This window comes from Sturnira hondurensis, unplaced genomic scaffold, assembly GCF_014824575.4.
Source record: "Sturnira hondurensis isolate 20B ecotype Veracruz unplaced genomic scaffold, ASM1482457v3 Scaffold0019433, whole genome shotgun sequence".
In the NCBI taxonomy this organism is placed as follows: Eukaryota; Metazoa; Chordata; class Mammalia; order Chiroptera; family Phyllostomidae; genus Sturnira; species Sturnira hondurensis.
This window is the reverse complement of record NW_028092064.1, coordinates 1912242-1924661: the sequence shown is the minus strand read 5'-3', so window position 1 is coordinate 1924661 and position 12420 is coordinate 1912242. Positions and strand designations below refer to the sequence as shown.

At 34.6% G+C, this 12420-nt stretch overlaps 1 protein-coding gene across 1 annotated transcript; it reads right to left on the bottom strand.

Moving 5' to 3' along the window:
- Nucleotides 1-5316: 5316 nt before the first annotated feature.
- On the bottom strand, nt 5317-6234 carry LOC118974502 (olfactory receptor 4A15-like). Its single transcript, XM_037027944.1, has one exon. The coding sequence runs from the start codon at nt 6232-6234 to the stop codon at nt 5317-5319; it is 918 nt and encodes a 305-aa protein (XP_036883839.1).
- Nucleotides 6235-12420: the final 6186 nt, after the last annotated feature.

Here is a 12420-nt window from a genome sequence, read left to right as displayed (position 1 = left end):
CATTTCTGTTTTAAAGAAAAGAGAATGTAAAGCCTTATTATAGATTAGTTTATTAGACTAGAGGACAAATTTATAAGAAGTAACGACAGTTTTCTCCCCTGGAACAATCCTTAGAGAAAAAAATTTGGGTCTTGCCAGTAAAGAATAACAGACAAATAGATGAAAAGCCTGTAATTTGAAAAGAAAAAATTAAATAAAATGAATAAGAATTTATGGGCTTAATTTTAGAAAATCTTTAGCTAAGGCAAACATTGTTTAAGCCCAAATGAAGGGAGAACCGGTCTTGGGTCCCTTAATCAGCTATATCCCCCCAAAAAAGAGGTCCTTACTGTAAAGGGTATCCACCAGCCATCCGAGGGCCACATGCAGCCCAGGATGCCTATGAATGTAGCCCAATCATGATTACAGTAGCCCAGAAGCTGAATTTATATGCCCCAATAAAAATCATACACCGAGAATATTAACTGGTAGACATGTTGTCTCAAAATATGCAATAATCCACAGTAATCTTCTGTAAGCCATATCTATTGTCATGTTTGGAAAGGAAATTTAGATAAAAACATACTCTAAACATACTTATGTAAGTATGTTATGGGAGGACATAATAAAGGTAAGATTTTTTAAAATCAATAAAATAGAAACAAAGAAAAGCAAAACAGCCAACAGTTGGTACCTATAGAGAAAAGAGAGAAAAGCCAAATTATTAATATCAGAAATAAAAGCAGAACACCATACATATCCCTCATTCAGGGGAAAGGGGGCCAAAAACATGGCAACAAAGGATTTGACTTTAGTCCTGATTGGTGTGTCTCAGTGGGTTGGGTGTCATTCAACCAAATGAAAGTTCACCAATTCTATTCTCAGCCAGGGCACATGCTGGGTTGTGGACTAGGTATCTTGTTGGGGAGGTATGGGAGGCAAATAATTGATATTGCTCTCTCTCTTTCTATCTCTCTTCCCTTCCATCTCTAAAAATAAATAAATAAAATCTATATTTGAAAAAGAAAATTTGACTTTGGGTAGTGAGCACACAAAACATATATCATAGAAATGTAAACTTGAAACCTATATAATGTTATTAAACAATGTCACCCCAATAAAATTAATTTTTAAAAAAGAAAACAAAATGTGGAAAAATAAAATAAAATTAAGATCCTCAAAATCAACCCATTCTGTGTAAAGGAAATTGGAACCATTTCCCCCATTATCTCAGGGATACAACAAGGACAATCACAAACCACTGTGGGCTATGAATTGAAAATAAAATCTTACATGTGAAGTTGAAAATAAAACTTAAAAATAGAAATAAAATTAAAAGAATAATCAATTGTACTTATGAAAAATGTTAACTCGGTGAATTGGATAACTTAGATTAAACGGATCAAGTATGAGGAAAACACAACCAACTGAAATAACTCAAAGAAACTGATAAGCTAAGTACTCCCCTATCTCCTAAGAAATGAACCATCCTTTTCTGTAGACATGATTGTGTCATAGGAAACACTAATGAACCTTCAGAGATTACCAGAAATAGCAAACGAATTTAGCAAGTTTGTAAAATTCAAGGTCCAAAAAATTATTCAATTGCACTTCAATATATTAGCATCCAACAACTGGAAATAACAACCACTTAAGCACCTTTTACAATAGCACCTGAAAATATAAATACTTAGGAAAAGATGAGCAAGATCCCTAGACTAAACTTACAGATCTTCTCAGAATTAAGTTTTTAAACACCTAAATAATTGGATATATCATGTTCAGGAATTAGAAAATTCAGAATTGTTAAGATGTTATTCACTTCAAAATAATCTATACATTCAACTCAATCAGAATAAACCTGAGAGCATGCTGTTTTGGATATGCGAACAACTGTATTTCCACAAAACAAATACAATCTTTCATCCCACATGCTGTTCTACAATGTGACTTTGCCACACCCTCACAAATAGCACTGCTATGAACATAGACATACAAAAAGATGCTCAACATCACTAGCCATCAGAAGTGCAAATTAAAACCACAATAACATATCACCTGTCACAATGGACATCATTAATAAATCAACAAACAAGTGCTGGGGAGGTTGTGGACAAAAGGGAACACTAGTCCACTATTGGTGGGAATGCAGACAGGTGTAGCCACTCTGGAAAACAGTATGGAATGTCCTTAAAACCTAAAAAGAGAACTGCCTTTTCATATTGTTGTTCAGTTTTCACCCAAAATAAAAGAAGGAACTTCTACCCTTCCTGACAGCCTGGATGGAACTGGAGAACATTATGCTAAGTGAAAGAAGCCAAGGAGTGAAAGACAACTACCATAGGATCTCACCTATAAAAGGAACCCAATGAACAAAATACACTAACAAGCAAAATAGAACCAGAGGCATGGAAACATGGAACAGACTGAAGGTGACCAGAGGACAGGTGGGAAGGGGATAAAGGTGGAAAGAAGAGGAAGGTACTAGTAAGGAACACGTATGAGTGCCCCACAGACATGGACAACAGGGTGGGGAATGACTGTGGCAGCCCGAGAAGGAGAGTGGGCTGGGCAGAAAACTGCAAAAGGGGAAAATTTGAGCCGAAAATGCATTTTTGAAAATTCTACATGCCTTAAGAAAATTTTTGAAAGCCATTTAAAAAATAAGCTGTTAAAACTGATAAAACCTTTTAAGAAAAAAATGGAATTTCCCAAGAGTGATGTGATAGAAGAAATCAAATGTTAGAGAATATAAAAATATAACGTATTTATGTAAGAAAACACATAATTATAGCATAAATAACATAAGGAAAATATTTGTAGCAAATATCAAAAGAGAGCAAAAATCTGTAGCAAATATGCACATAAATTTAGTCTAAAAAGAGTTCATCAAAACTCATCCATAAAATTCTTATTTCCATAGATCAAGAATTTAAGAATAAAAGTGACAAAGTTAATGGAGTGGATTCTTTGTCCCGGACACTATTCAGAGAACAGAGAGCACAAAGACAGTGAAGTAGCTTTCCCTGACTTCACAGAGACCGTTGAATGCAGACAATTAACCAAGATTTTTTTCTTAGCACATGAAGTAATTATACAAATTAAAAATTAACTAAATGCTTGTATTTGTTCTTTTGTGCTACCATACAGAATACCATAGACTGAGTGGTAGACAACAAACAGTTATTTCTCACAGTTCTAGAAACTGAGAAGACCAAGGTCAACGTGCTGGCAGCTGCAGTGTCTGGTGAGTGCTTGCCTCCTAGTTCACAGACAGGCATCTCACTGGGTCCTCACCTGACATAAAGGACAAGAGAGCTCTTTGTGGTCTCTGACACTAATATCATTCATAAGGACTGACATTTTCATGACCTTTCACTTCCTAAAGGCCCCACCTGCAAATATAACTACATTAAAAAAAGGTTGTCATGAATTAGAGGGGGCCTGGGGAAGATGTGGAATGCATACATTAAGTCTATAAAAGTGTGCAAAATTGGAAAAATTAATTATATAAATTCTGATAAAATCAAATGCTTGATATTATTAATTTTTTATTTATTTTTATTTTATTCTATTATTGTTCAAGTACAGTTGACTGCCTTTTCCCTCCTCCACTCCCCACCCAACCCAGCCAACCCCACCTGCCTCCCCTGATTCCACCCCTCCTTGGTTTTGTCCATGTGTCCATATTAGTTGTTTCTGAAAATCCTTCTGCCCTTTCCTTCCAATTATCTCCTTCCACCCCCTCTGGTTACTGTCAGATTGTTCTTAATTTCAATGTCTCTGGTTATATTTTGCTTGCTTCTTTGTTTTGTTGATTAGGTTCCACTTAAAGGTAAGATCTTATTTGATGATAGTGTTATGTTTGAGAAGAATTTAAGATGATATAAGGAACCTCCAATAAAAACAGTGGTATGACTCAAGACATAAGGCTTCAATACAGTGTGATTTATCCCAGAAAAGGACCCTTTGCCTCCTCACCTTAGCTCCTTATATAAATCTAGACTAAATACTGAAGCAGAATCATGAGTTTCTTTGACTATTTATTTCCTGTTCTCTCAGAGACAAACAATATTTTGTTTCCAGCCTGGTTCATACAGAGGAAGTTATGACTGAGGTCTCTTTCAAATAAAAATATATATTCTGGTCTCTTTATTACCTAATAATCTGCATTCCATAACTAAAAGGGTAGGAATAACACACATTGCCAGCATCTTTCCTAGTAATGGTATCACCCAAGATATCTGGTAAGTTCTGTATTGCATATTTGAAGCTCATCCCATGGATTAAGGATTATTCTAATTATATATTGTATATAAGGAAGAACCTGGGTCCCTATAGAAGGCTATGAAATACTACAAGCAAAAAGATGAAATATTAAAAAAAATGAATCGGAGTTATCAAATATTCTAAATTATCTGGAAAAATTAATGGATCCTCTTCATCAAATATAATCACATGAGTAGATAATAAGATTTTCCAATCAGGAAAATATGTAAGATTTAGTTATGTTTCTACATAGGTGCCTTGTTCATTCAGATTCTTTTTATACACAGGGTCTAGCACAAATAATGCTCCTTTTTATTACAATTTTTTTTTTTACAAAATCACAAACATGTCATTCTGTAACATAATAATACCACACTCAAGCACATCATATGACATTGTAGGTGAAATGTTCAAATTAAAACTATAAATTATTACTTCCATGTTATTATCCTACCAACCACACTCAAGCAGGTGTTACTTCTGCTAGACACTGTATAATATTAGCCCCCTCTATATTAATGTTAGAACTCTGAAGCATCATTCTTCTTCAACTTTCACATGATAAGCAATATAAAATATATATATATTTAAAATATTTTGTAGATACAAAAATAATATACAAACTTCAAATATTAATACCGTCTATCTGTGTATGGGGAGAAGTGAACCAAATTCTTATGCCTTATTTCTTATTTTATTTTCTTAAATCTGTAATGAGCAGTATTAATTCTGAAAAAAGATTACATTATTTAAGAGAAAACATCAAAAAATCTTCCATTTAACTAAAATGAATTTAGAGTATTAATTCCAACAAACTCATCACATAGAACATAAATCTATAGTCTTAACAGAGATATTTTATACATAAAAATTGAACATATAATTTTCTAAGAAATTATGAAAATCTTAAAAATATTTTGACCATGGAAAATATTCACCAAATAAATGTTTTTCATCATGTCCAACTTATTAAACCTGAGGAAGAATTTACTATAGTTAAATAACCACACATTGTTTTCCTGGAAGGATCAATTCTTCATTAAAAATCAGTGACATAAATCTGCTCCCTCATTTTCTTTTTCTGGTCCAGAGTTTTTTCATGGCACTTTTCATTTCAGAACTTCTCAGAGTATAGATTAAGGGGTTTAACATAGGGGTAATAATAGTGTAGAATACAGTCAGGGATTTATCAATGGGTAAGGTAGAAGAAGGTCTTACATATATAAAAATACAGGGGACAAAGAAGAGGACCACCACAGTAATGTGGGAGCCACAGGTAGATAAGGCTTTGCACCTCCCTTCCTGATTACGATTCCTCAGGGAGTACAGAATGGCCCCATAGGAGATGAGTAACAGCACAAAGATGACCACACAGATGCCCCCATCATTGGCAACCATAGTGAGGCCAATAAAGTAAGTGTCAGTGCAGGCAAGTTTTAATAAGGGGAACATGTCACACATGAAGTGGTCAATGACATTGGGACCACAGAAGGGAAGGTTGTAGACAAAGAGAAGTTGAACTACAGCATGTAAGAAACCTCCAAGCCAGGCCAACAGCAGCAGCAGAACACACGCTTGTTTGTTCATGATGGTCAAATAATGCAAGGGTTTGCAGATGGCCACGTAGCGGTCATAGGCCATGACCACCAAGACTAAAATCTCAGCACCACCAAATAAGTGCTCCAGGAAAAGCTGGCTCAGGCAAGCTTTGAAGGAAATGGTTTTCTTCTCATGGAGGAAGTCTACAATCATATTTGGGGTAACTATTGTAGAATAAATAGCATCTATAAATGACAGGTAGCCAAGAAAGAAGTACATTGGGGCACCCAGGGTTGAGCTGACCATGACAGTCACAACAATGAGTAGGTTGCCCATCATTGTCACCATGTAGATGAACAAAAACACAACAAACAATATTTTCTGACCCTGCAGGCTCTGAGTGAGCCCCAAGAAGACAAATTCAGTCACATTGTTCCTTTGTTCCATAGGTCTTTCTGTATGTCTTATTGTAGGGTTCAGGACAAAATAACCTGTAAATATAATTATTACTCATGACTTTCTGAAATCTTAACATAATTTGTCTATTCATTCAACAAAGAGACATTATGACTTACTATGCTTCAGTAATTTCTTAGATTATAAGAATTTAAAGTTGATTAAAACATGGTCCCTAACCTCAGCAATCGTACATACTAGTGGAGAGGCAAGTATTAAGGATGTGTGTGGGAAAAGAAGCCATTATAAAATAAGTGGGTTTCCATCTGAAAAGTAATGAAAGTATACATATATTTTATACTTTATACAAATGTAGAAACTGACTACAGGTTTAATGAAAAACTAAAGCAAGATTTACTTTATGTTTACTTTCTAATAACAAAAGAGATGACTTTCTACACTCTACAGGTGGGAGATTCTTCTTATCATTGAAAACCCAAGTAGACAATATAAAATTTTTTTAAGGATTTAGAAATAGATACCATAAAGTCAATACAAAAGTAGCTTGGGAAACACTGATATTTTAGACAACATACAGAGTTAATATCTAAAATAGACAAAAAGCACTAACTAACTAACAAATGAAAGAAGAACAAACCAATAGCAAATTGGGTAAGTCACATAAACAGGCAAATAGATGAAGAATCAAATAGAAGTGGCAAAGAAAATGTATAAGATGCTGAAACTCACCTGAAAACAGAAAAATACAAATTGAAGAAATTTCTTATTGCAGTATTACCTTGGATTTTTAAAAAGTCAATCAAATTCTACAGATGTTACTATAGTCTCCTCTCATTTTTGATAGATTAACAAACAATGCTTAGCAAACATATAAATTGAATCTTCTGAGATTTAGAAATATCTGTCTATTAAAATACCCCCATATATTTATACTTAAAATTAGTTTCCAAGAATACTGAAGTGCATGATTTTCTAACCACTTTGCTGTACATCTGAAACTAATACAGAATGATAATGAATGTAAACTGTAATTGAAAAATTAAAATTAAGAAAAGAATACTGATGTTAGAAAGGTAACTTTATCATGGATCTTTATCATACAAAAATATCCATAAGACCATTACAGAATTGAATTAAGCCCCACACACTTTAGTAATCGAAAGGACATGGCTGAGTATGAGGATTACGTAGGAGAACTTTTAAAAGACTGAATTTTCACACCACCAAAGCCCAGTTCAGAATCCTACATATAAATGCACTTCCTCAGTCACCTTTTTAGCGAGAGAGCTATTCAATCCATGCTCTGGGCTGTGGAGCCTCTCCCTGTCCTCTGTGCACTGATGCCATCTCTGCAAACACAGAGAGCAGGTAACACACGCAGCATCACTAGACATCAGACTTCCCACATGACCGACTCTGGCTGTGCTTAAAGAAAATCTGATTCATCTGTCTTTCATAAAAATATTACCTTTCAAACTGTCGGAAATTTTAAAATGAATATGAATGTCCTGTAACATAAGGAACTCTGGATCTTTTTCTTATTGTTGTTCAATTACACTTGTCTCCATTTTCCCCCCATTACTCTCCCCTGCCTTACCCACCCCCACCTTCCACATTCAACTTCTTCCATTGCCTTTGTCCATGGGTCCTGTATACATGTTCCTTGACAACCTTTTCCTTCTTTCTGCCATGTTCCCTTCTCCCTCCCTTCTGGTTACCTTAATTATGAACAGAGACCCAAAATACTCATTACCAGGAGAATTTGTACTATTAACAAACAAATAGGAAATCAACATCTTGATGAGAGAGAAAATTGTATAGGAATTATTTAGATAAATATTTTCCAGTTTGTGTTTCACAGCAATAAAAGTGAAATGGCCTTTACAACCTCATGATTCCTAGTCAGTTACACTGGCCTGTCTTCACAGAGCATTGTTAAACTTCGGGTTACCAGAGGAATGGAGAACAATTTCATGCACAGTTTATGTTTTGAGTCCACCATTTTAATTCCTGAAAAAGCTGGTCATGTGACTACAGATATGGACAAACACTCTCTGAGGTAAGGACAAAGGAGGAATGTTGAGATCTACCAGTTTCATGATTAATTTACTTTTATATCCACATCTATTATATAGAGAACAATATAGGTGCTATTCATTTTGTTTTTTATAATTTATAGTGTGTTTTTAATTTTTCTATAACAAAATGTATAACTTTTAAAATAAGAACAGAAAAATACTGTGCCTCAATTTTTTTAAATATATTTTATTGATTATGTTATTACAGTACCAACAAAGCGATCATTTAGAATGTAAGGGCAGATAAAGTGCTTCCTAGATAAGGTCAAGTTAAAGGAGGTCATCATCACCAAGCCCTTACTATATGAAATGTTAAAGCGACTTATCTAAAAAAAAGAAGAAGATCAAAAACTATGCCTCAAATTTTAAGAGCCAATCAATGATGCGGACACATATGTGGCACATTCACAAATACCCAAAGATTCATGTATTTTATGCTGGATATATTTACCAGTGAAAAATGCAGTTTGTTCTATTAATCCAAGTCATACAAAAAGACTCAAAGATACATGAATATCCTCACATGACCCACCCTCTCCCCTGCTTTGCCCATCTGGAAGCTTCTGTGCTTCCTCAAGACCAAAAAATGGCATTGCTACCTCCTTCCAATCTGAGAGACTGTGGTGATGGTCCATTATAGCACTCAACACCTTGTCCCACACTCATCTCACCTTATTTATTTGTGTATCTTCAGTGCTGGCTAAAATAATAATAATAATAATAACAGTCACTCGTCACACATTTAGTGAGGGGAAAAGAAGGGGAAGGGGGGGAAAAGAGAATAAACCGTGAAAGAGAACATAAAAAAGAAATGGAAAAGTAGAAATGCATTAAGGAGCGAAGAAAGAGAAACTGACTTAAAATCCAAAGACTTCCTTTGGGAGTCTGGGATACCCCTTATTAATATTAACTTATCTCTTCATGTGCCAATTTTTCACCTAATAAGAGGATGGATAAATATGCTGCATTTAGGACTTCTGTGAAAGTTAAATCATTTTTAACTAAACTGTTACTGTTACATGATTTTACTGTTCTCATGCAAGTATCATTAAGAAAAGTTTCAAAACTTCCTCTTAAGGCAAAGATTCTGAAAAATGACTCTAACCAAGTGAAGAGAAAAAGAGAACATGGGAAAGGCTGTCAGATTTTTAAAAATTAAGCAAGCTATTAAAAATATTAAATATATAGATTGAATTATTATTTTGTTTGTTTTGTGGGATTTATTGTCTATAAATTTCATTAACTCTTTTGCTAAAGGCATATTCCAATGCATAAAAAATTTACTCTTTCTAAATTTGACTCCATGACCAAGGGTAGAGTTCTCCAGGAAACAGGAAACTTAATTTAAACTCAATTCATTATTCAAATCAATGCTTTATACAATGTTGTGCCTCATTAGTTTTATGATTTATTTATTTTTATATCCACAATGCTGGCCAGTATTAGATATTATAAAGCAATTGTTAAGAGTGAGAAAGGGGATGTGAAAAGAGAGAAGGAGAGGAGAGGAGGGGAAAGAGAGAAAAAAAGGGGAAAGAGAAAAATGACTCTTTCTTAATCTTCTAAGAAAAAATTCTTAAGTAAGTGTGTCATAATATTTCCAACAAGTGTCACACTTGAAATCCATACTTTCTATCAAACTCATTGTTGATTATGGCTCTTAAGATAAATAACAGAGAAAAATGAGAACAAATAAATAACTCACAGGTTGTTTTTAAAAATTGGTCTGGAAAAAAGTTATTCTGGCCCAACTCAATACTGCTGATTATAAACTGATTCTTATATTGCTGATTAGAAATTGATTCTTTGCCAATTCAATAATACTTAAAATCCACTGAGATTTTCTTTAGTCCAGAGTCATGGTTATATATATTTATTATAAAAAAATCAAAGTGTTTCCAGAAATGAAAATGCTGAAGCAAAATCAAAAAGAAGAAAATTGTGCTTCTTCTATATACCAATGCTAACCACATCCTGTTTGTCTAGGACATCTCCTCCTGGCCTGATTGCTCAACTAATAAGAATCCCAGATAGTAGACACTTGCATGTCTTATTTAAAAGAAACCTGGTTTGAAAGAAATGGGAAGATTTCAGTAGCTCTAGCACATTTCTGTTTCTATAGGACTCACAGAAACCTATGTATTTTAAATATTTATGTAGAAATTGGTCTCATAGCCTTGGTACAGCCAAGATCTAAGCTAAGAACATGACTACCATTTTTAAAGTTAGAAAAGCAAATCCAATTACCAAATGATCAGCGGTTGATTAAAGTCTCTCGGATAAGGAATCTCCTGAAGCCAATTCTTCAAGCCTTTTTTTAGAGCAGAGCCTTAGAGTTTGGTACATGGGACTCCCCCTGCCTTCTCCTGTACTTTCTGTAGAAGCTCACGTCTAGCTACAGAAGAGATCAGGGAGAGATGTTGCCTTTGTGGTTCGCTCTACCAAGAAATTCTCGGTCCCACTCCTCAACTCCTTTAATTCTCACAACATAAAGACTTGAGTTTTACTCATGTGGGCAACTCACCTCTGTGCTGTTTCCTCCAGGGAAGAGCAATTAATTTAAAAAGTCTGCCAAGATGTCAACCAACTACCTCTCCCTTCACATTTTGACAAGGGTTAGAATTCATCTACAAGAGTGGGATAACCATCAGACTACAGCCATAACCTGGATTCTTCATTTCTTTTTTTTTTAAATAAATGTCAAATAAACATCTAAGAATACCAGGCAGTGTTGTTCAATTATAAAAATAAGAATAACCATTGAGTGACATATGCCAGGCCCTTTGTTAAACACATGATATAATAACAGTACCCTTTGTGATGGGTTCTATTATAATTCCCATTTTACAAATAAGGAAACTGAGGCACTATGAGTTTAGGTAAATTACCCAGGATCAGGAGTGCATAATGGCAGGACTGAAATTTAAACACAAATCTGCCTCCACAGCCCAGATAATGTCCCTGCTCTCGTGTTACAAGCATTCAATTATTTACAAAAGAGAATGTGGTGAGCACTATTAAAAAAGAAAGAGCTATATGTCTCTGTAATATAAACAGGGGGTGGAGATAGAATGCCCAGGGAAGGTATTCTTAAGGAAGTAATGAAGCTAAAGCCAAAAAAGAATATTATCCAAGGTCTAGAGTAGATAAGTAAGAGAGGGTCTGGGAAGATTAACAAATTTGGGAATTGAGCTGCACATCTGTTGGTGAACTGTGCACAAGGTATCTGTGTGAGCCCACCTGGTGCATTTGTGATTCCACCCTGTTAGGAGGTAACCCCAATCCATTGTGCTTTTCCAAACATATACTCAAGTACACTACACTCTTTCATTGTCACTAGCAACTACCTAGAAATTACTTGAGCAGAAGAGTGATGATGCATCAAACTGAGAAACCCCAGTTATAAGTGACTCACTAACATGAGTAACAGCTTAGTTAAAGGACATAGACAGTGGATAAACACAAATCCACTCTAATTTAAGCTGTGCCATGTATATGCTTTCTTACCTTGAAATAAGTTACTTAATCTTTCTCAGCATCACTTTTTCTCATCTTCAAAATGAGACTAATAACACATGCCATTGTTTCGAGGATTAAATAAACAGTTAAAACAATATTCAGTAAACAGTCATATTTTTACTAACTTAAAAATAAACACAGCACTCCAACTTTGAGACGAAATTTCCACTAAGACTTTGAAAATCTATTTTCAAGTGACAATAAAAAATTTACCTTCTCAGACACTCATGAATTGTTACCCATCCCAGAATAACTAAACAGTCCCCCTCTCTCCCTGGAGCTGCTTGCTCTGCAGGCCTCCAGTGCAGAAGCCTGCAGCTGTGCCTTGGGTGCATTCTTTTGGGCTCAGGCACCATTCCTGGTGGTGCTTCACAGCTGATGTTGGTGTTTCTGGTTTATAACATTTTCTTCCCTGTATAATTTAATAACTACATGCAAACAGTAACTAGGGAAATGGAGTGGCTATGTTATTATCAGACAAAAAGGGCTGTTATTATCAGACAAAAAATTTTTGTACAAAAATTGTTACAAGAGAAAAAGCAAGACCACATATAATGATAAAAATATCAATTTATAAAAGAGAGATGTAGTTATAAACACATTGCAAAAATGACAAATT